Source organism: Astatotilapia calliptera, chromosome 12 (assembly GCF_964374335.1).
Source record: "Astatotilapia calliptera chromosome 12, fAstCal68.1, whole genome shotgun sequence".
Classification (NCBI taxonomy): domain Eukaryota; kingdom Metazoa; phylum Chordata; class Actinopteri; order Cichliformes; family Cichlidae; genus Astatotilapia; species Astatotilapia calliptera.
Genome location: NC_137433.1, coordinates 12,656,992 through 12,682,209, shown reverse-complemented (window position 1 = coordinate 12,682,209; position 25,218 = coordinate 12,656,992). Strand labels below are relative to the sequence as shown.

The window sequence follows — 25,218 nt, the reverse complement described above, 5'->3', positions numbered from 1 at the left end:
TTTAACAGTTATTAGCTTAGCCCGCAGTGCGGGAACATTGGGTCATGGTTTGATAAACAGATAAACACTGCACAGTTTGAATGCTTCCCACTAGCTTCTGATTTTCTGACTCTTCATTCAATCACTTGGCAGTCTCTCTGAGTTGACTCACTTGTGCCTTCTGCAGCTTTTACAGTGGCAATGAATTATGTTTTTAAGCACATAAAAATAACCTTCATATGAGAAGGAGAGATTACAGACAGGTAGCCCACATTTCTTTGTAGAAGCTGAAATAAACCGGTGGTCTTGCTGGCAGGCGTCTGGGGGTGGGGAAGCTTTCAGCTGAATATTTCAGGGCTTCAGCATTCCTTTAGAGATCTCAGAATTCAGACTGAAGCTCATTCAGAGTGTGAATAGTGTAATTCTGGCCTTTGGAATCCTTCAGTCTATTCTCTTCTGTGTGCTTGTCTTTTCACAAGTCTCGGTAATTCTGCACACCATGTTTCCATTTGTAGCAAACTCGGGGAGAAAATGTGAGCACTAATATGGCCTTTAGAAACTGTGCCATTCTCCAGAGATCTGTCATACTGAGAAACGGTTTGACAGATTAATGTTTTCTCTTTAATAATCTGGACTGAAGGCAGGAGGAAATGTGCTATTTTAACCTAATTACAGGTCAGAAAACCGTTGCAGTGTGTAATCACTTGTGAACCACTATGGCAGTTGTTTGTTTCACCTTCCTTTTTTACTCCTTGCAGTATCTCACTCACTCCCCCTCTTCCCGTCTGTGTGAGATCATCCCAGCTTCTTGAGAAAGGGAGCGAATACATTTTCTAGCAAGCATAACAAGATACTGAAGCCACTTAACACTTTATTTTCTGGACAGAACAGAATGTCTAAACGTGTCTGGTGCAAGAATGGAAAATGAGTTTGCACCATAGCCTGCATTATTGTTGAATTATTCTGTGAAAGTAATCGGAGTCCTTTGGGCATATGGGTAGGTGCAGTTTGGCAGTGTTCGTAGTCTTTTTAAATGAATCCTTTGTATTGCTGCTCTTTGAATGCCTAGACATCCCAGTCTTTCTTTCATTCAAATGTGTTGCATTTGTAATTGCAATGCAGCCTTTTTTGATTAAGGCCTCTAATGTGCTGAATTACTTTACATACATTATTTCATTTGATTGTTCTGCCTCTACCTGCATTTCACACATTGATTTCCTAGAAACAGATCTTTTAAGTATTTGAATAAATGTGGTTGCTACGATATTTTGTAAATATTCTCCAGTATTTTTGGCCACTGGGCAACTTTATTCCGTAATGTGAACAGAAAAGTAGATGGCTTGCACATTTTGCATGAAGTTTTTGAGCTCCACCCGCCGTCCCCACTCTACTGTGCATTATCTCACTTTCATTCATCCCAGCTGTGGTGCATTTAGCCAGGAGTCAGTCTGTCTCTCTCTCTCTCTGTCTCTCTCTCTCTCTCTCTCTCTCTGTCTGTCTGTCTGTCTGTCTCTCTCTCTCTCTCTGTCTGTCTCTCTCTCTCTCTCTCTCTCTCTCTCTCTCTCTGTCTGTCTGTCTGTCTGTCTGTCTGTCTGTCTGTCTGTCTGTCTGTCTCTCTCTCTCTGTGTGTCTCTCTCTCTGTGTGTGTGTGTGTGTGTGTGTGTGTGTGTGTGTGTGTGTGTGTCTCTCTCTCTCTCTCTCTCTGTGTGTGTCTCTCTCTGTGTCTCTCTGTCTCTGTCTCTGTTAGCCTTTCCTGCACCGTGCACAGCTGCGTAGCTGCTCCTCTGGGGAGCAACGAAGAGATTGGCAGCCACACAAACGCTGTAGTGCTTTCACAACAACAGGCAGCAATCAGCATACATGATCTCTGTTCTTGGCATAATGGGGCCCAAGCCAGTAAGAAAGTAGTGGGTTGTTGTGTTGCCCCTTCCCTGTCTCTGCCATACACTCTCAGCTCTCACCTCCATGCACATCTTTCTCCTATCCTCCAGACAAATCCTCCCTAGTGAACAGATTATTCTGCACGCTCACATGGGAGAGAGGGAGAAAGAAAGAGAAGAGAAGAAAAGGACAGGGGGAGAGACGGAGAGAGAAGGGGGTGGGCTGGAGAGTTTGATGTGATTATGTAAGTGCCAGTCCTCTATGGAGATGAGGAAGTATTCGACTGAATGAGTGAGAAAATTGTGTCCGGGGGAGAAATCGCACACCATCTGGGTAATATTTTTTCCCTCCGGTTGCTTTTGTTATATATGTATCTCTATCTTTTGCCGTTTGCAGTCCATAATGTTTGCGACTTGTCTTTAAATTATATAATTTAAAAAGAAAAAGGAAAAAAAAAAAAAAGCATAACACATTTCAGTCCAACATGCATGTCCACATTTTTGGATTATGTTAATGTCTTGATTGTTACACCACACCTCCAGACAGTGATGGGCTACATGTTCTTTGGCACATAAAGAAACCTCACACTAGGCCATTGTGGGTATTGGACCAGCAATTATGGTTGTGTTTTCCCTCTTCTCTTCAGAAGCTACTTCCATTTTGACACTGGCAGCAAAGTCACCGACATTCTGGCATCTGCCTTCAGGGCAGATTTGAGAAAACTGCTCCCCTAGTAAGAACAGAGATCCATTTACAACCGGGCTAATAAAACTTCCCACATCTAAGCAGCGAGTGCAGTTAACATGTGGAAACTGTCATTTGACTGCACACCAAGGCCCCCTTTTTACTGGTTTCCCCAGTGTATTAATGAATTTAATGAATGCGAAAAGTGTGATTTATACTGCCACTGCACATGCAGCATATCATGATTAGATCGCGCCACATTGTCTCTTAGTGTAAGTAAGGCTCAAACATCCAGAGCCATTGTACTGTTGGTGTGCAGTATAGGGAGTGTCATAGTTTCCTCGAAGCTTGAAACAAAGCCTTTTATGACTTTTGTATGCAGTGGCCACACACAAACCCCACAAAGACCTTCGGTATATGCTGCTGTAAATGTTAGTGTTACAGTGAGTCACCATTTCCAATTTTCTTCCTTCCTTATTTTTTCCACTTTCCAGTCCTGGGTAACCAATTGCATGCTGCCATATTACAACAACAAAAAAGGCAGTCAGTGATTATTTGATGATGATTCGGTTTGAACCAAGCCAAGCCCGCTGACGCTTGTGTCAGCCTTGAACACAAGGATTTAGGACAGCCTGATCTCAGGCTGTAACTGTCAACTTGTTTACACGTGACTTTTTTGTTGTGGTCTGTATAAATGGGATTTAATTAGGTCATCGTGATAAAACAAGCCTGCTCTGAGTCTTGTCTCTAGCCCACAGGATTAGTGTTGTCCTCTCAAATTCGTTAACTGATGGCGTAATTTTTGACCACGGACCACATCTCTCTTAAATGTCATTTTTATTTCCAAAAACGTGAAGGAGGAAACGACAAAACAGGAGTGTCAACGCTTCAGGGTGAGCTGAGGCTAAAATAATAAACAAAAACTAAGCTAAGCTCCGATGCCCATGTACATTAACTCCCAGAAAAAGAAGAGAAAACAGCACTTCATTCTCAATACTCATACTTAGGCGTTCAGGGAAGCAAGTGAGCCTCTCTCGCCATTGGTTCTGTGGGCTCTGCGTATAGGGTGGGTTTACAGGCTGGAACCGGTCACCCAGGAGCTGTACATCAGCACACCAATCACAGATGAGCACCTGCACAGTCGAATTGCCATACATCTGCAACGTTAACAGTTTCCATAATGCAGCGCGTTGTTCGGAAACTAAAACAAAGACAACAGTTGTAACAATGCAAAATGAGATTGTTAAGCATTCCAACACTGGCTCTAAAACCTGCCTATAATGTTGCCATAAGATGGTCTGCTTTCATTCTGCAATTATATGGGGTCAAACTGGCATTTCCGTGCAATCTATTTCTGATTATACAGCAATTAACTGTGACAAATCAGTGAAAATCACATGTGTTGCTGTTTACATAGTTAAAATGTGAATTTACTTCTATTACATTTGCGGTTAGCAACCTTCCTTTTATATAAGAACTTGAATACAGAACACAACCAGCTGGCAGCCAGTGGAGAATAAGTTGTGCTTATTGATAAAGACTCATTCAGACTGATGGTAACATGTTTGCATTCTGCATTTATAAATTAGATGGCAATTATTTTCATACCTTTGCAGTTACACTCAGAGAGTTTCAGTCAGTCCAGTTTGGACTGTAACTGAAGCTTGAAGTTCTCTTCTTCCATGGCTTACTAACATGCGGGGTTCAGTGCTGGGTCTGTTATTTCGTTTTGTTTTCTGTTTTCTTGTGTTCTGTGTTATTGTGGGCGCTTTACATTGCAATATGAAGTGCCTTAAGGCAACAGTTGTTAGGATTTGGTGTCTTAAAAATTAAACTGAATTTTCTTTATTTTCTTCTTTAGTGAGTATCATGAGTATTGTTGCACAGATTGTGGACATTGTTTACTGGGTTAGATGACCCATCTTTCTCATATTCAAGAGAAAATGGTGCAGGCAGACTAGCATGTTCTAGGGAGCAAGCTCATATTACCCTTATTTTATACATACTTTACACTGGTCTCAGTGGATTTTAGAATTTATTTCAAAACGCTTGTATACAGACCACTAAATGGTCTAGCTCCAGCTTTGGGCCAATGTGTAGTTGGTGGCATTTAATGTAAATTCTCTGCGGAGTCTGCATGATCACAAAACATGGGCAAGCTTTTGGATTGTTCAACATCTACCCTCACAGTCTATTTATAAAATATACATCAGTTGAACCCAAGTGGATGTGGGAATTATGAGGTTTTAAAACTGAAGAGTAGCGGGACAGAGCCTTCACTCAGTGGCAGTTATGGAGTAGTCTTTCGCTCTGGTTTTATGACTGCCAACTTTGTAAGTTTTTTTTTTTTTTTTTTTTTTAAAGGAGAGCAAGAGATTCTGTTTGATATTAACTGCCTTTAATTGTTTACTGTAGTTCTATTTCATTCCGTGGTTTTGCCTTGCTACTAGGGCAGCACGATTTTGCATAAAATGAGAATCACGATTTTTTGGCTTAGAATTGAGATCACGATTCTCTCACGATTTTCTTTTCCAGTATAAATATTTATTGCACTTATTAACTGCACATCAACTTCGTAACAGTTGAGACTAAACATAAAAAAAACAAATGTCTCACGTTTTGTTGTTGCCGCTAAATGTTGTACTGCTTGAAATTCCGTCTCCACCGTTGCTCGACACTGCGTGTATAGAGCAGGTAGTGCAACAATAGAAAAATAGTTGTGGGACGACACTGTGTAGCGTTTGTCTAGGGTGTTGATCATTTTCCTAAATCCCTCGTTTTGATGGGAGTCAGGTGATAAGTAATAGCCTCTAATTTCTTTGTGCCTGCGGGAGTTCGACGGGTATAGGGAAGCGCTGTATAAGGTTCCCGTTATTGATGTTTGGGTGGTTGACCGGGACGGATTTTCTCCTGTCACTTTCTCGTCATCCCTGACGTGCTCTCCGTTGTTTTTTCCCCTGCTAATTTTAGCATCACACGGCACAGCTTCTGGATCACGTGGTATAAGGCTCCGCCCTTGTCATTTGTTGAACAGGAAGAGTGAGCGCTTGTTTTCATGCAGAGTACGTCCCGGATCAAAATGCGGCACAATCGTCGTCGTCTTTTTTTTTTTTTTTTTTTTTTTTTTTTTTTTTTTTTTAAATCGTTGTCATTTGGAAATGAGATCGCACATAAGTATGAATCGAGATCGCGATTTTCTAACGATTAATCGTGCAGCCCTACTTGCTACTATATTTTAATTATCTGGTATAGAGCAGGTTTTATTGTGTGTCTCTCCAGTAGTTGTATTTATTTTTATACTGTTCTGTTGTAGAGCACTTTGACTTCATGTCTGTGCAAATTACCTTTATAAATAAGCTGTACTCACTTAACACAAAACCAACAAGGCACTAAGTCACCAAGACATCTTTAAGTGCCCTTTCGTATGTGGCACCTGGACTTTAACACTATCATTGGTTCTGTGCGTTTCAAGATGGAGTCACTATGTCTGTGCAAGAACAAGATATCAAGGAAAATGTTGCTTTTCATCAGTATCTGTTTTTTCCTTCTATAACATTTTGTACTTTTTCTTATCTGCTGCATTTGTTTTTTTTTTTTTTTTTGTCTTTTGCAGAGGACAGGAGCAGCATATCCGCTATGAGCACATCTACCTAACAGAGCCCACTGGCCAATCAGAGGTGGAGTATGCAGATATCAAAAGGCCTCGTTTAGAGATGGGACCAGAGTCTGTGATGAGGCCTTCATCCCACCGCCCGCCATTGCCTCTGGGAGGGCCTGAGGACATGACAAAGGTCAGTAGTTGGTATGAAGTACAGTAAAAGTGCCAGCAAGCGAATGAAAACAAAAAACATTCGTCCTTGACTTTGCTGCTAATAACAATAGAAGAAAGCCATGCTAAATGCAAAATACAGGGCTAGATGTAAAACAAAGTTTTTCAATTAACACAATCAGTATTTTGGGAGTTTGCTGTATTACCAAAATGATATTCAACAATTATGATTTTCCTTGAAAAATAACACACACACAAAAAAATCATCCTAGAAATCTGTTTTTTATTTGACTCCTTCAGAGCCCCAGAGGATGTTATTAGACACACAGCCGAGGTTGTAGAGAGAGATTCAGCATTGTAGCTAAGCTGGCTCTCTGTGAGCAGCAGTAGGAAGACTAAGGTAGTTGTGAAACAGCAATTAATAAATAATAGAGCTGACCTAGATTTCAAAAGACTGAGCACGAAACTGTGTGAACTACAGATCAAAACGACTTGCTTGTGTGTAGAGCTGCTGATGAGGAGGTGTTCCTGATTTTACACAGAGTGCTTCGAACTGCCAGGGGAGGCAGCCAGCCAAGGAATGGTAAATAGATACAACAATAACAGACGGCACAGGGGAAAAAAGACAGACTCTTAGGCTAGCAGGGAAACATTCAGGAATGCCAGCAATTCCCCCTTAGAGCGGCAAGGGCTGGAAACCCATTATGTAAGTGATGTCAGATGCAGTCACTGTGTGGAACAAGTGCACCTAATGATACTGAGTTAGAAAGGGAGATGCGGCTGAAATGAGGCAAAGGGCAGATGTAGGGAGATGCAGATAAAGGGTAATAGAGGAAAATAAGAGTAAAAGGCTAACAGTAAAAAGGGAGTAGGCCAGTAGTATCAGACAAAGCTGATGGTTACAGCATGACTCACATGGACTGAGAATCAGAGGGACAAAGGCAGCATGTTACAGTAAACCATTGTTCAATCATCCTGAATTTGTGGTTTTTGGAAAGAAAATGAAATATAAGGGAGCATAAGAGTGAGACATTAGGAGAAATCATCTTTACAGGGATGATCTCAGAGTTCACTGGCCTTATATGGCTTAAAAATGAGCATTGCTGTTGATGTTATGAAATATTTATGGCACTGAAGGAATTCACATGTGACAAAGCTGACTAATGCACTTTCCCCTCTCTCGCTCTCTCTCTCTCTCTCTCCCGTCTTTAAAAAAATCTGAATGACAGCCATTCTCTCCTGGCAGATTAATGCCGGTCTCCCGTTGGTGCCAAAGTTGTGTATAATACAGAAGTGCACTGCGTGTGCTGTGGTTTTCCCATTGAGAGCATTCAGTGACTTTACTTGAGGTCTCGACAGTACATGGGAAGGAAAAACAGTGTCATTGCTCCACATGATATTTTTCAAAGGCATACTGGGTATTGGAAAAATTTGTTTGAGTATTTTCTTATAAGGTTTCTGCTTCTGTTGCGTGTGTGCAATCCTTTTATTCTGAGGTTTATCACAGAAAGCAGTAATATGTTGGTTAGCTTGACGCACCTTTGATAACCGGGATTGCTTTGAAGGAGGAGGGAATGATATGATTTGGCTTTTGCACACGTGGTGGCATTAGTAGGATTGTGTTTGTGGGCTCTACCATACTCTAAGCCTTGCTAGCATCTGTGAATAAATAGAGTGGTTAGTTGTTAGGGCATCCAATTAAACCAAGTGCTGTTTGGCATTGGTGTTATATTAGGTGCAAAGTATTATAATGACATTCACCTTTGACATATGTGAAAGTCATGTTTCAGTCACATCGGTTTCAGTAGGTTGACTCTAGCACTTTCTCAATCTAGAATTGAGAAAGTGAACTCTGAACTTAGCACGAGAACAGGATGTCTAAGGCTTCACATCATGCTGAAGAGTGTGAAACGGTTAAGCTATAAGCTATACTGGACTGGGCTTAGCAATTGAACTGTGACCTTTTCACACAATGTCAAAGGTCTAGGAACTCTTGACGTACCGCTTAACCAAAGAAAGGATAGCGTAGGGAGCAAAATCAGAGGGAGAAGTTGATTTGAAAAATGTAGTTTTGTCATATCATCGAATCCCATCTGGATAAACAAGGTTTCTAACTCAACTATTTCGTTTGCAGCTGTTGAAAGTTTTTATAGTTGAGAGATGTTTTTTGGACAACATGAGTATGTCCTGTAGTTTACTGCTATATATGGTGAGTGCTTTGTTAGGGCTATCCTAGGATTTCATCATTAAGGACAGCGCCTGAGCATCCTCTGGCACTGACATTTTCAATCACAGCAGATCTGCAGGGCTGTAATGCCACCTGCCTGGTCCAGATTAGCCTACTTACGTAACCTTCATTTCAAACGTTTAAAAATAACACAATACAAAACCCAAGTTGGATAAACACTAAAATGTGTGCATATATTCAAAAAGTAGGAACATTCACAAGCACCCAGATCTTTGGCCCAATTGTTATTGAGAAATGACAGCCAGCTGTTTTTTTTTGTTTTTTTTGTTTGTTTTTTCTTTCCTTCCTCTAATAATTGTTGATGTATTTTAGACATAAAAAAAATGCATTGCTCTTGTTCAGGCAGTTATAATAGTTTGAGTGTACAAGGGTGTTTGTCCACATAGCCAAAACTTTGGTGTAGAGATCACACAATTTTTTTTTGTGTTTGTGTGCACAGAGAATAAAAGTACTGTAGAGATTTTTTTCCCCCTCCCTGCTTCTCTCTTTTCCTTTGGCTGCAAAAAATGCTGTGAATACTTGTATGAGGCACGCATTAAGGACTGGTATTTCCATTACGGCAGAAAGCCAGAAGAGTAACAGTACGGAGGCTTGACATACTGTCTCTCTATATAGCAATAAACTAATATCATTAACGTAACACACTTAACTCTGTCAGTTCAGTGTCAAGTGGTTTTCTAGTGCAGTGACTTCAGACGAGCTTTCACAGTAGCTCGCTGCACTCAGCGCTGTGGGGTGCTAATATTAGCTGCTTGTGCTGTTTGAAAGCCAATCTGCATAGCAGTCCCTCTCTTTGTGTAGCCAAAGAGCTACAGAAATGGATACCAATGCAGGGCCACAAACGCTGCTCAGTTAATGGAGATACCTCTGTTTTATTTATTTATTTATTTATTTATTTATTTTTTGGACTGACTCACATCATTTCTACTTTGCTGGTTAATGAGTATCACCAGAATTTAAACCTCCCGCACATCCACTACCAATCTGATATCTCCCAAAGTGTCGTCACAGCAACAAAAATGGAGTGAGTTTGTATTTTTAAACAGTCTCTATTGTGCCTAAATCTGGTGAGAGAATCTGTGTGTTCACGGAGCCAATGTGCTGTCATTTATTCACTGGCATGTGCTATTGATGTAAAGGGTACACGCACTGTTTGGATGATGTTTCTTATAGAGTGGCCTTGAGAAATGGAAGGCGTGGGAGGAAACCTACAAGGTCGTTCTCTATAAAGAGCTTCTAGCAACAGCTTTTATGCTTGTTGTTTGTGAGGGCTCTTTTTTCTGACCTTCTGGCTATAACATTGTATACACGTGTCACACTACAAAAACCCCATTTGCTTCATTCTTACATCTTTTATATGTTTTACATCTAATCATGACACTGTGCTCTCTGTTGTGCTTCTGTAGGATCGCGGAAGCGCCATTGGGAAGCTGGAGCCCATCTCCCCTGTAAGTCCTGTCCATATTGATCCTGACTTGGAGCTGGTTCCAGCTCGGTTCTCCAAGGAAGAATTGATTCAGAACATGGACCGTGTAGACAGGGAGATCAGCATGGTGGAGCAGCAGATTTGCAAGCTTCGTAAAAAACAGGTGTGTAAATGTACAGTTCTGCTCTTAACTTTGAGGATATACTGGTTACAGAATGTTGCCATCTTATTAATGTACTAGCGTCACAAAAGTGTTGTAAGCTGATTTTAATCAGTGGGAACGCGTGTTCCAAGAATATATTTGCCAGCTAGGTTGCAAAATAGTTTATCTTGTACAGCAATGAAGAAAAAGCTTCACATTCTTTCCTTTTCAGTCAGTATGACACATTTACGTCTCATATTCAAGTCAAGTCAAGTTGGCTTTATTGTCACTTCAACCATATACAGTTAGTACACAGTGAAGCGAAACAACGTTCCTCCAGGACCAAGGTGCTACATGCAACATAAATTTACAACATAAATTAACAGAAAACACTAAACTAGCTAACTAAGAGGCCTAGTTAGCTGGCTAGCAGAGACAAGACAGACTGACCTAACATAAATTACAACATAAATTAACAAAAACTAACTATCTAGGGAAGCCTTTTTTTTTTTTTTTTTTTTAAACAGACAGCAGACAACAAAGTGCACGTGCAAATGTGCAAACAAGAGCAACAAAGTGACAGTGTGACAAAAAAAAAAACACAACGTAACATAATAATAAGGTTTTGTGATGGTGAGTTGAGGTAGTGGAGGAACAGTAAACATTCCTTAGTGTAGCAGCAAAAATTAGGAAGTAAAGAAGTTAGTGCAAAAAGTCCAGTAATAATATTGTGCAAAAGAGCATTTACAGGTTGGTGTGTACGATATTGGTGGTGTAGGTCAGTGTGTTTGCGCTTGTGTTGATTAGTCAGTCCAGTCTCAATGTTTTGAGGTAGTTGAGTTAAGCTGAGTGATTTTGTGTGTGTGTGTGTGTGTGTGTGTGTGTGTGTGTGTGTGTGTGTGTGGCTTGTGGAAAAAAGCTGTTGCACAGTCTGGATGTGTGTGCCCGAATGCTTCGGTACCTTTTTCCAGATGGCAGGAGTGTGAAGAGTGTGTGAGAGGGGTGTGTCCGATCAGCCACAATGCTGGTGGCTTTGCGAATGCAGCGTCTGGTCTAGATGTCCTCAATAGAGGGGAGAGAGACCCCAATGATCTTCTCTGCTGTTCCCACTATCCGCTGTAGGGTCTTGCGGTCCGATATGGCACAGTTCCCAAACCAGACAGTGATGCAGCCGCTCAGGATGCTCTCGATATTGCAATCATTGTTACCTTCCTAGATTACAAAATATAGTTTCATGAAACTTAAAATTAGATTGTAAATAATTATGCAGGGTTTCCCACAAAAGTGGATTCTGTTTGTGATGGTAACTGCGTGGTGGGTTGCCGTGTGCATGTCGCTTTTACCTGCTCTTCTAGCTCCCAAAACAGCATATTGGCTGCTGCCCTCTTCCTTTTCCTCCTCCTCATAACCTACTTCTTTCTTCATTAGCTATCTCTTTCTTTTGCTACTTCTGCTGCTACAGCAACCCTGGAAATATTTTAAGCACATTATGGTACATGATAATCACATGGGGGAGACATTTCTGCTTTCATTTAAAGAAAATTCTATAACCATTTAAAGATTTTGGGAAAACTCATTGAGTCTTTAAATTTTTTCAGTATCCATGTGAGTTAAGTTAAACATTCCACACATAATCAGTCGTGCGGGTGAGATATTTTGTGCGTAGAAGTTCAGTAGAAACTGCTGTGATGTCATTCATGTGCAGTCATCCTGCATTCATGCTAATAAATCACACTGAAATTGGGTTAAAGAAAAAAAGTACTGAACTGTTTGTCGTGCTTGTAGAAGACGTTGCCAGCACTTGCATGCGCCTGTGTTGAGTTTTCTTAGTGTACTGTCGTGTTTGTTTGAAATAATTGGTTTTCCAGTGTGACTTTCCCTGCCAGGCTTCAGTTGGCATCAAAGCAATAAAGTCTTAAATAGTCTTTGCTGTGTTGTAATCACCACATTTGAGCTTGTAGCTGTTTTTTGCTTGGTGTGCAGTGATTATATACACAAACTACACCAGGCTTAGTTCTCTTCACTATTTAATTTGGGACAAAAGTAAGTTGAAAATGTATATGGAGCTATATATAACAGCTTCTCTGGGGGAGGAGTGAGACTATGGTGAGGTTTTGTGTTTGTCTGCACCACTTGTATGCTGACCACACCACTTCCCCTTTGGCTTCCTTCCATGATCAGTGATGAAATCGTATGGTCAAGCTTGTTCTTTTTACTGAAATTGTTCTGTCAACATACATGTGATAGTTTGTGTGGGGTACGGTTTTAACCCTGTGAAAGTGTGTCACATGTACTCCCGGAGACACCTGCTGTAACGAGAGCTACCACAAAATAGGGTTGAGTACTTTGCCAGATGTTTATATGTTTACGTGTCTGTGGTTTCTGTTTATAGTAGCGTGTAAAAGCCTTTAGTCACCGCTCACTTTTTCATATTTTGTTATGAAAATAGGAAAGATGTGTAGGATTTATTGAAACATGAAAATATGCGTGGAAAGTATATGACGCAAAGAGAGTTTGTACAACTCGAACAAGCTTGAGGTACAAGTGGTATGACCACATTTATTCTTCAACATAGCCTGAACTCTTTTAGGCAGGCTTTCTACTTTAAGTAGTCTTCAGCAATAGTTCTCCAGGCTTCTTGAAGGGACAGTAAAAGCTCTTCTGTTGTGTTAAAATGATTTTGCATTGCTCTCCGGTTTCCTCCAATTTTTAAAAGGATATGCCGAACTTTTACTTAAGTTTTTTGTGCAAAAAACGTAATTTTATGTTTGACAAACTGGATGCTGGTAACAAACTGACTAAATATGTTCTTAAAATTGGTTCTTTGCTAAGTTGTAGGTATGACACAATACTGGTTCATCCATTCCTGGTTTATGCTTGAGTGATTCATAGGTCTGTGCTAAGTAGCGGGAGTGAAAAAGCAGCAAATTGAAAGACCCTCAGAAAGTCATGAGAGCTATTGCTCAACAGTACTTTAATAAAAAGAAATACAAGAAAGTCTGGGTTGGAAGGAAAAAATACAAAAATGAGAGTGGCTCAAAACTTTTGCACAGCGCTCTAAGTAACGCAGTCAAGCTGACAGTAAAATGATGGCCCTGACATCAGAGATGAGGGTGGTCTGAGACCTCATTGGTGTCACCGCTGATGTAATCTCATCACAACATGTCCTTTAGTTTGTCCTGTTTTTGCCACACTAACATAAATCAACTATTGCTGTAAAATTTGCTGGCATGAACAACACGACTGCTGAAACTGAGAACTGCCTCCTTTCTCTTTTTTTTCCAAATTACCACAAGAACCAAAATGAAGCCAGCTATTGGATTTCAACCTTGGTGTCGAACCTTTTTAAATGATGGAGAATCTGAACTCAGCTGCTCACCAGCATAAATCAAGATCCCTCCCCTCATCATCGTCGCTTAATACACACAGTATTTTTTATGGATATTTTTACAGTCCGGCTCTCTTCGAGCATTAAAACATCTGGACTAATTAGGTGGCATGCTAAAACTTTATTAAAAGGTTTTGGCAGAGTTGGTGAATGGGTGGCGGTTAAGGTTTAGGTTACAGCCAGCATGATTCATGTCAGCCAAGCTCAGGATGGCTGTTTTATTTTATTTTACTTCATGGTGGGTTTGAACAGGGAAGGGGGCTCTCTGTGGGGATGTCTGTTTGCCTCACCAGATTCTTATCCAGGGCTACAATGGCAAAAGATGATCCGTCTTATACTCCTCTCAAGTAGATCCTCTGGAGGCTTCCTTTCTCCCCTTTCTGAAGCCCCTGTCAGGAGATCAGAAGGGGGAGTGGGGAGGGGAACGTGGCTGACTTAACTGGTAGATACGTTGTATGGTCAGCAGCACTTGGTCTATTCTTCCAGATAACTTATAGCTGAGTACACTTCTCCAGTTTCTGTCTCCATCTTTCAGACCCATAGACTGAATCTTATTGAAATAAGGTAAACAGGAAGTAAGATCTCAGCTCTCTTTTGTGTCTTTTATAGACTTTGGGAGGGTGTCAGAAATGCAGTGTTGGGGAGTAACGGAATACATGTACCGCCGTTACGTATTTAAAATACAAAATATGAGTAACTATTCCGTTACAGTTACCGTTTAAAAAGGTGGTATTTACAATACAGTTACTTTGTTGAAATAAATGGATTACACGGCGGTACTTTCCTGTTTCATATTGTGGCGGGTCAGGACTGTTTGGGTTTGACAGCTACGTTCTGTTGTTCCAGGTGGCAGCGTTACGGTTGCCATGGTTACAGGGTGACGCTCTTTCTCTGCGTGTTTCCTGGGTGAGAGAGTGGCCTTTTGTTGTTGTGCTACAGTGGGGCAAAAAAGTATTTAGTCAGCCACCGATTGTGCAAGTTCCCCCACCTAAAATGATGACAGAGGTCAGTAATTTGCACCAGAGGTACACTTCAACTATGAGAGACAGAATGTGAAAAAAAAAATCCATGAATCCACATGGTAGGATTTGTAAAGAATTTATTCGTAAATCAGGGTGGAAAATAAGTATTTGGTCAATAACAAAAATACAACTCAATACTTTGTAACATAACCTTTGTTGGCAATAACAGAGGTCAAATGTTTACTATAGGTCTTTACCAGGTTTGCACACACAGTAGCTGGTATTTTGGCCCATTCCTCCATGCAGATCTTCTCGAGAGCAGTGATGTTTTGGGGCTGTCGCCGAGCAACACGGACTTTCAACTCCCGCCACAGATTTTCTATGGGGTTGAGGTCTGGAGACTGGCTAGGCCACTCCAGGACTTTCAAATGCTTCTTACGGAGCCACTCCTTTGTTGCCCGGGCGGTGTGTTGTGGATCATTGTCATGTTGGAAGACCCAGCCTCGTTTCATCTTCAAAGTTCTCACTGATGGAAGGAGGTTTTGGCTCAAAATCTCACGATACATGGCCCCATTCATTCTGTCCTTAACACGGATCAGTCGTCCTGTCCCCTTGGCAGAAAAACAGCCCCATAGCATGATGTTTCCACCCCCATGCTTCACAGTAGATATGGTGTTCTTGGGATGCAACTCAGTATTCTTCTTCCTCCAAACACGACGAGTTGAGTTTATACCAAAAAGTTCTACTTTGGTTTCATCTGACCACATGACATTCTCCCAATCCTCTGCTGTATCATCCATGTGCTCTCTGGCAAACTTCAGACGGGCCTGGACATGCACTGGCTTCAGCAGCGGAACACGTCTGGCACTGCGGGATTTGATTCCCTGCCGTTGTAGTGTGTTACTGATGGTGACCTTTGTTACTTTGGTCCCAGCTCTCTGCAGGTCATTCACCAGGTCCCCCCGTGTGGTTCTGGGATCTTTGCTCACCGTTCTCATGATCATTTTGACCCCACGGGATGAGATCTTGCGTGGAGCCCCAGATGGAGGGAGATTATCAGTGGTCTTGTATGTCTTCCATTTTCTGATGATTGCTCCCACAGTTGATTTTTTCACACCAAGCTGCTTGCCTATTGTAGATTCACTCTTCCCAGTCTGGTGCAGGTCTACAATACTTTTCCTGGTGTCCTTCGAAAGCTCTTTGGTCTTGGCCATGGCGGAGTTTGGAGTCTGACTGTTTGAGGCTGTGGACAGGTGTCTTTTATACAGATGATGAGTTCAAACAGGTGCCATTCATACAGGTAACGAGTGGGGGACAGAAAAGCTTCTTACAGAAGACGTTACAGGTCTGTGAGAGCCAGAGATTTTCCTTGTTTGAGGTGACCAAATACTTATTTTCCACCCTGATTTACGAATAAATTCTTTACAAATCCTACCATGTGAATTCATGGATTTTTTTTTCACATTCTGTCTCTCACAGTTGGAGTGTACCTCTGGTGCAAATTACTGACCTCTGTCATCATTTTAAGTGGGGGAACTTGCACAGTCGGTGGCTGACTAAATACTTTTTTGCCCCACTGTAAGCTAATAGGCAGAATGCTACGTGCTCTAAAGAATGTAGCCTCATGGGCAGTGTAGTCCGTGCTGCAGGGAGAATGCACTGCCATACCCGTTATGTGTCTGTGAGCGCGAGGAGGGAGAAAAAGGCGAGTGGAAAACTACGAGTTATCATCGAGCAGAAACGGGAGCTGGAAGCATGTAAATATAATAATAACCACTGCAGCCAAGAAGAGTGCCTGACGAGCCCAGCTGTAAGTAAGCTATTAAGACTCAACTGTACGCTGTGTTCGTGTTTTCCTCCGAAACAATACCGTATTTCCCGGACTACAAAGCGCACCTGAATATTAGCCGCACAAGCTAAAATCAGGGGAAAATCCTGTTTTGTACATACATTAGCCGCACCTGACCAAAAGCCGCAGGTGTTTCAATGTTGACTTATCATATGTAAGAGAATATGCACAAAGGGAATTGTCAGGAAAGAGATGGCTGTTTGGAGACACACCCCTTTTATTAATATTTTGAAAAACAAGTTATGGGTACATATTTGCACATGTAGTACATAACAGTAACCTACAGCACACCAGAAAAATAGATTTGGACTACCTTTTAGGCTCAGGTGCAGTGACACAGCTTTAACAAGAAGAAAAGTCAGTCATTCACCACCATCTTTCTCTTCTTCCTGCGCACTAAAACCACCAAAGTCCTCTCCTCCAGTGTCGGATACAAACAGGCTCAGGATGGCTTCGTCATCCACTCTCCGCTTCTCTCCTTCGTTGTCACTTTCAAAACCAAAGAAATCCTCATTGTCAGTGTCGGAGTCCTCCTCTCCATCATGCAGCAGTCCAGCCCTTCAAAATCCGTTGCTGATCGTGGATGTTTTCACACTTTTCCACGCTGTCAGAATCCACCGGTGGAGTTGGGCATAACTTGCTTTTCGCAAGTTTATCGCCGCTCATCATCCACGCCTCCCGCTGAACGCGTAGCGCTACTTTGAAGTTTGTTTTTCTCGCTACTTCGTACGGCACTACGTTGCCTGGCGGACGGACATGTGACTAACATACCACTCTTGAACCCCGATCCTTCCGCCAGGCAACGTAGTGCCGTACAACAGCAGAACAAACAAAACAAATCGTCTTACGATATGACAAAAATCATGGACAATCCATAGAAAAGCCGTACCTGACTAAAAGCCGCAGGGTTCAAAGCAATTACGGTAAGTTCCGTTGGAGCAGCCTTTCAACGCCTCTCTCTGTCTCTCGCTAGCAAAGTTGACCCAGACAACGAAGTAAAGCTATTTTTCGGCTACGAGCCCAACTCGGAGCCCGACATATTAGCCAGAGGTCCCTTTAATATGGTTTGGAGCCGTGGACCTTCAGTAATAGTAATAAATCACAGCAATAGTACATTCACGTAGTTTACCTGATTAAGACTTATGATGCTTTTTAAGTTGAGTTTCTTATAAGTATCAGACTATACTTGCTGCTGTATTAGATTTTTGTCAAGCTTTTACTGAAAGTCTGTCCTTGGGTCTGACTCTTTCAATGTAGCGATTGAAAAGAAGCAGTAAATTAAATGCAACAGTCCTTGTAATCAGATTTTTCTCCACCTTGCATCTCATCTGTTGATACAAGTTTAATTTGGACACTTGTTCTTATGGTTTAATAGTTCAGAGTTTAAGCACTACCTAACATATCTCAGAAGGAGGACAGAAAACTAAATTGTGATTGGATAATTTAATCAGGTAATTTTAAGTATTTGGAGTTTAAGAACAGGCTAACGGTTAATTTCTTGCTAACTAGCAAATCACTGTTAGACACAGACTTGGATGACTGGCACTGCTGAATAATAAGAAGGAAAACGGTTGTTCATAGGTCGATTCTACATATGCAGCATGTCCTATTTAAAAGTGAATTTGTTAAGCTCCAGCTTTCTGTGTCGTGTTTTAAGTGTCTAAAAGTGTTTTAATAGCTTTAAGCTCTTCGCCGCCTTCCGTTTTCAAAGTCAGAAGGAAGTGGCTGTGTCCACATGCTGCATATTGGTGTCATAAAGTGTGGGCGGATTAATTATCCTGACTGGTACATTTAGCCTCTTCCACATATGGGTAGAATGCACAGTTTGAATAGCAGTCCCCCTTTGGTTGCATTTATACTTTGCTTTTCCATTTATGATTTCTGCTTTTCTTTCTATAAACTGGTTAGCTTCTTTCTGAATGCCAAAATGCTCCACAGTAGTTTCCTTAAGTCCTCTGGTTCTGTAGTGTAATCACAAGTAAAGCTTGGTCACCTGCCAAGATGACTAGTAGGTTAAAGAACTTCCTCTGTTCCAGTATTTGTCTGGTGTTGTTTTTCCACATGTTCATGTCATTATTTCTCTCTTTTCTGTCTGTCTCTGTCTCTCTCTTTTTTTAGTCAATGGATGTTCAAGCTACACACCAGGCATTGGCTCTGTTTACAAGCTGTTTTGGTAACTCTTTGATTAACTAGACCCTGGGGTGCTAATAGCTATTACAGTAAATAGGACAGTTAATGCTGTCCCTGTTGGAGAGCTAGAGAAGGACAGCTGATCTAATGCACACTGTCTAACCTCACAGCAGAAACCTGTGAGCCGCAGGTCTTCCTTGAAGTCCAGGGCCCTATTTTAAGCATTAACTGTCATCTTTGTTTACACGCACGTTACAGCAACAGCTGGAGGAGGAGGCCGCAAAGCCCCATGAGCCAGAGCGACCCATCTCGCCACCACCAAGTGAGGCCAAGCACCGCAGCCTGGTGCAGATCATCTACGATGAGAACAGGGTCAGTGGAATATACACACACACACGCACACGCGCCCACCTTGCATTTGAAATAGTTTCACTTCATTTTGACTATATTTATCAGCACAAGTAAATAATAGTGGAGGAGGGCAACCGTTTCCTCATGTTTGGGTGGTTTTTGGCTGGTGCACGATAAGCCCCTAAATTAAGTTGTGCTGTCCTCTGAACATTCTCTGATGTGTGATGTATGCTAATTTTGAGATGAGAAGCTGCTCAGAGTTTGAAAATAGTTTCTGTAAGCTAATCTAAATTGCACAGCAGGTGTAGCTTTAAAGAAACCGCATAACATACAAGTAGTCTATAGTACTTTTGTGATTTTCATTAATACACTTACACCATAATCAAAGTGTGTGTTGCTCATGGTGGGTTTATACAGTCTGCAAGAATGTTTCTTTTTCTTTTCATTGTGATCTGTCGTTTTTAAATACCTTATTTGATTAAATTCTTGAAAAAAAGCCCAACCCTAAATTGTGTAACAGAGACGGTGAGTGTCACAGATGCGTCTCATACCTGTTCTCTAGTCTTTAATGTCAGGCAAGGCAGAACGACTTCCTAAAGGTCAGCATAGCAAGTATGATGAATTTACAGGTGTATGCATGCAAAAAAACCCAAACAAACAAAAAACATACACATATCAGGGAATGATACAAATGCACTTGTGTCTTTTATGCAGGTCTGTTTATGCAAATTCTCAATTCTTTCCAAAAAGAAAAATGAAGCAAAAATAAAAAAATTCATTAGAAAATGTGGCCAGTCTTATTTATTTATTTATTTAAAAAGTCCAAATCAAGGCAATAATTATGTGCTGCAGAGAATGTTGTGTACAGAAGTCTATATTTGAAGTGATTCTCTGTGCTCTCGGTCCCTCTAGTGGTTGGAAGGAGGTTTGCACCTCCATTTTTTTTTATTATTATTTATTTATTTTTTAATAAAGTGGCATTTTAAGAAGGGAAGTCCTCCTTTCATTTCACTGTGCCCCCAGATTCAGGAAAAGAAGCTGGATTTAGGAACAGGTAAACAACTAATTGTTTGCTAACAAAGCAAATTTCAATATTGTCAACATTTCTGGCACATTCAAGGCACCAAAAATGAAGAATTGATCGTAAAGGTGTAAATTTTAACCCTGATTAAATGTCATTCAAAACAAAACAAAAAACTCAGTTCAGGGACACTCCCCCCCCCCCCCCCCCCCCCCCCCCATCTTTGCTTGTTTTGAATCATCATGGGCATGTCAGTGTAGGGTCATCCATTCTCTGTGTTATTCAGAGTCCGTGTATGGAGGCTCCAGTAGCACAAAGTGACGTGTTGGTCGTAGCCCATGTCTTTTACAGCTACGTTTTATGTCCTTGCCTTTGGCTAAAGGCGGTATGTCGGACCGTTACACAAAAAACAAACCGACAAATCTTGGTATTGTGTGTCCTGGATCTGGCTGCAGAGCAGAACATTTTTGCGTCATTTGTTTGCCTTCAGGTTTTGTTTTTGTGCAGAAGCTTGGTTTTTAGAGAACAATCATTTTCTGCTAGTTCATGGCCACAAATGGCATTAAAAGCCCTTTTAGGAGAGCTGGGGTTGTCCTTCACAACTATTACTGTCATCAGGCACAGCCGACTCAAAGCATTTCTGCGAAATAGCAGGACATTGCTTAAGAGTTATCTGGATGTGTACAAATCGCTGACTTGTAGCGTTACCTCTGTAACACTTCCCACTTCCCTCTCACTGACTTGGTGTACTTTGGCCTACTGCCGACCCTCCAACTTGCTTTTGCTTCACCCTCCCTTTCTATAAAAAAAAAAAGAGCTTTTTTTTTTTCTTTTTAAATTTATTTCTATTTGTTCTCCTTCTCTATGAAGGAGTCTTAGGGCCATGTTAAGAAATTATTCTATGTTTTGAGAATAAAGTCAAAATTTTGCGATTGAAGTCAAAATACTATTTTAGCTAAAATGTAGAGATTCCAGACAGCTTCTATACCCTCTACAAAATGCCTGGTGTTGATGATTTAGTAAAACAGATTGGACAGCTGTCTTATCTTGTGATACAACACGCATCCTTTTTATTGCACAAGGGTGTAACCATTGATATTCTTGCTATTTCATATTTTACAAATCAAGCCAAATTTTTATTTCTGGCTTATTTCCCTTCTGGCCAGGTGCAGCTTTCTGCACCATCTTTTCAGTGTCTTTATACTGTGTTTATGTGCTAAAAGAGAAATTTCCTTGTAACTAAAACGGAAAATGATGTAAGATTTCATGAACTCAACTACACAAGGCATTGTTTAGAGGGTCTTGAAACTGGAATCTCCACATTTCAACTTTTTTCTCAAAAGAGAATTTCACTTTTATTCAAGATAATAATTAAAATATAAAGATGATGATCTTAGAAAAGTGAAATTTAACATAATACAGTAAGATATTAAATGAATCCAGGTATTGTGATCTGAGGCAGTAAAGATATCATGCTGAGAGAAAACAGTTTTTTCTGGCTTGGTTTTAAATACTACATGTGAATGAGTGTAAACTCTACTCAGCCCAGAGGTGATAATACACTTGAAGGTGTACGGTTGCTTCTAGAAACGCCAGGAAATCTTAGAATAACTTGTACAGCCCCATCTTTTTTTGCAGACAACAGTTAACAGTAAATGGCCTGTTCTAGATAGAAATCATTTACGCCTGGCAACATCTGACTCAACGGCTCCTGGAGAGTGAGTGTGTGTGTGTGTGTGTGTGTGTGTGTGTGTGTGTTAATGCACTCAAACTCAAAGCACACAGAGCTGTGGAGGTTAGAGCTTGCGCACTCGAAATATTTTTTTTTTTTTAAAAGCAAATGATATATCCTCAAATGTTTGCTTTTTTTTTTTTTTAGAGGTTGCAAAATAACTTGCATCCTTTATGTCCCTCAGCTTTGGTGCTATACCCAATTTCAAACAAAAATAATCACTGGTAGGTGTGTGCTGAACACCACCTTGAGTATGTATTTTAACATGTCGCCACACACAGGTGTGTATTTAAGCATCTGTCTATTATTACTTCAGCCTCCGTGTACCCTTTTGTGCTCATGTCTTTGTGTTGTCATTTGTTCCTGCTACACTCTGCTCAGCTTTCTCATTCAGGGTTACAGCCTCATTTCTGCTGACAGCCCCCCAACTCTGGGGAAGGCTCAGCTCGGTTTCACTCTTCTCATATTTAGAACACGGACACAAAACACAACAGGAAAAAAGATCCTGTGTTACACTGGCTTGTGAAACTTGCATTGAGCTATGCTAAATTCTTTCATTATTCTGTGTTAAGTTTGCCCTCTAGGCTTTATCTTTTCGTACCTGTTTTTTTTATTTATCCCCCCCCCCCCCCCCCTTATGGGAGTTTCACAGGTTTTGTGATTGTAGTCACATTACACCCCCCCACCCCCCCACCCCAAAAAAACAAACAAAAAAAAACAAACAAAAAACCACACTATTGTAGTTTTAGTTTGAGCTTATGACCTCCATCCATCCATCCATCTTCATCCGCTTTGTCCGGGGCCGGGTCGCGGGGGCAGCAGCCTAAGCAATGACCTGCTGGAGAAAATAGTTGATTTACAACTGCGCAGCCCTTAAGTCCAGTGTGCTACCACAGGGGAGTGTGATTGAAATAATGGAACCAGCTTCTCCGCTTCGGTTGTGTGATGGGCTATCTGTGGTAGACATGGATCGAGAGAGCAGTTATTAAAAGCATCGTCCCTCCCTCATGAAATAAGCAGAATAGTCTTGTCTGCTCCCCCTCCTCACTCTTTATCTCTGAACATGCCATTTCAAGTATTTTCATCTGAATGTGTGTTTCAAGCGGTTTGAGGTCAGAAATCATGCAGTCTTGTTCTCAAATTCGCTTAAAGTGTCACAGCCAGGAAATGAATATAAATCCTTGAGTCTCCCAATTCCCCTGAGGATGAAAGGCTGCTTTTAATAATTGCTGCTCATTAACTGCTTCTGTAGTGAGCAAGCTCTCTGAGGCAACACTCTGCAGCCTGTTACACCTACTCACTGGTGACGAGCAACAGGAATGAGGAAAAACTCTAATCAGACTGAAGGAAGAATAATAACATCCCGATACAGTATTTGCATTTGAAAGATATGTATGCTGTGCATATGTAAAGCATCAGTGCTTCTGCTTGCATTCATAGTAAGGGGAAATGCACGGTAGTTTTAAAGGTAGGACCTGTGTCATTTGGATTCCCTCTCAGGTGACCTACTTGTCAGCCTGTGTTGACTGAAGCTGAGCTGTGCTGAGCTTCTCTGGGGTCTCACTTTCAAGTCTGTTTGCATGAGTCTTGTATAAACTTAGGAGAAGGTCCCCAAACACCTCCTTTGCTACCTCTACAGTGAAGAAACATGATGGGAGGTGAAGCGTGTAGGCTCCATCACACACCCACCCACCCATTTCTCCCACATGCTCCTCTCCATCCACCACCCTTCTTTGTTTTATACTGCCAATCCTGTCTGTAATAGCCCTTTCCCATTAGTACCTACTTAGGGTTTTCCATTACGTGATAACACCTGATACCATATATGCTTTTTTTGGGTACCTACTTGACCGCGGTTCCAAGTGATCCAGGGCGACTGGAAAATATGACATCGAAAAACTGTGTGCCACCAATTGGCTAGTCAGAGGCATCACACGATGAGTCATTAGAGCTTCTGCTTCACGAAAATTGAAACCGCCGGTTTTAAAACCAGGCGACAAGGGAAATGGCTACACGGAAACAACACGGTGGACACGAGTCTGAAAAATGCCGCAGGCCGCCCTAGTTGTCGTGTTCTTGTCGCATACAAATGACGTCACGAGACGTTCGGACGCGTTGCTATAAAGACCCCGCGCCACCTTAGGCGGTACTCGATTGTAATGGAAAACAAGTCGAGACGGGTTGTACCACTTCAAGTCGCGTTGAGGTAGTACTAGTGGAAAAAGAGCTGAAGCCCAGGCAGTTTAGATTGATCATTGAGGAAAATGAACTGAGATGTGAAACGGAGTGTGCAGCGTGCCACCAAGGAGGGGCTGTTTGATTAGGCTTACATAGTGGAATAAAGAAAAGCATGAAAAAGCACTGAGAGGAGCAGTCTGGGCCACTGCTTTCAACATTTGTCTAGTGGAGGGAGCTAAATATAAATGTATGGAGGAGCAGAGCAGCAGAGAGGTCACCCCGAGATGGGGGTGTGTGGGTTTTTTTTGTTTGTTTGTTTTTTGTCGTCTCTCCCCCCCCCCCCCCTCCTTTTTTCCCTTCTTTTTTTAACTGCCCAGCTTCATGCCCCAAAACCCCTCCTCTTGTTTTATGGTCCCTGGACCAGGAATTTTGTTTTTTAAGGGGTTGATGGCTGTAGGTAGCTCGGAGCTTTCTCTGTCTTTCATCAGATGTCTCTTATTAGATAAGTACCAAAGCCTTGTAGCCCCCACCCCTCCTTGTTCCTTGTGTTTTTTTTCTCTTCTTTTTTTCTGCTCTTTCTCTCCCACTCATTTTTTGTTCCACTCCCACTTGCTTTCCTGCCCGCCTGCTCTTCCTCTCTTACCTCTCTGCTCAGGGGTGGTGAGTAATCTTTTATTTTTTATCTGAGCGAGAGAGAGAGAGAAAGGGGAGAGGGTGCTGAGGCAAGGAGCTGCGGCCCAGCTTCAGTTAAAAGCTCTAATAATAGTCAACGCATCCATCTCTCCATCCAGCCGGCAAGAAGTGGTGTAGCCTTAGTGATCAAGTTAGCATGTTCATTGCGTTGCCGTGGTGATGGCAGAGGTGCAGGCGGCCGGCTAATGTTCTACTTGTGTTTATCTTTGCTCACTAGAAAAAGGCAGAAGAAGCTCACAGGATACTGGAGGGACTGGGACCCAGGGTAGAGCTGGTGAGTAGAGACTTTACTTTATCTCACAAGTCAGTTTTAGCATTTCCCTTTCCTCCACCCCCTGTGTTTTTTCACAAGGTCACATTAGAGGGACAAAGGATGCTTAGGGGAGAGGAACAAGCCTGATCACATCATGACCAAGTTCTTAGGTTAAAAATAATGAAGTGAAAACATTTGTGTGCTATCTTAAAGCTCCATTAGGTGGTATGTTAAATATTTAATTTTAAATAAAATGACTCGCATGTTGCTTGTTCTAGCAGTCGTACTGAAATGAGTACTTCTGCTCCTTTATACATTTCCAGACTACTGTGTTTTTCTTCATCTACATCCTGATATACTATGTGTGGCCATCTGGCTGTCCATACATCTTACTCCCACATGCATAGTAGCACACTGAGTGTGTCCACTTGGCTTTTTAAGTTTTTTTAAAAAATTTTTTTTATTTTTTAATGAGCCTATTCAAGAGCCCACGCAAAATACTATCCCTAGTTTATTTGTTTTATGAGTGAGT

General features: G+C 41.5%; 1 protein-coding gene across 3 annotated transcripts in view; it reads left to right on the top strand.

The window, feature by feature from the left end:
• Nucleotides 1-25,218, top strand: part of ncor2 (nuclear receptor corepressor 2) — a 95,080-nt gene that overhangs the window by 23,676 nt on the left and 46,186 nt on the right. For all 3 annotated transcript variants that reach the window (XM_026187576.2, XM_026187575.2, XM_026187574.2), the window contains exons 4-7: nucleotides 6,158-6,335; nucleotides 9,968-10,150; nucleotides 18,717-18,830; nucleotides 24,651-24,707. In XM_026187576.2, coding sequence (XP_026043361.2) covers nucleotides 6,158-6,335; nucleotides 9,968-10,150; nucleotides 18,717-18,830; nucleotides 24,651-24,707 — 532 coding nt within the window. The remainder of the gene's footprint in view (nucleotides 1-6,157; nucleotides 6,336-9,967; nucleotides 10,151-18,716; nucleotides 18,831-24,650; nucleotides 24,708-25,218) is intronic.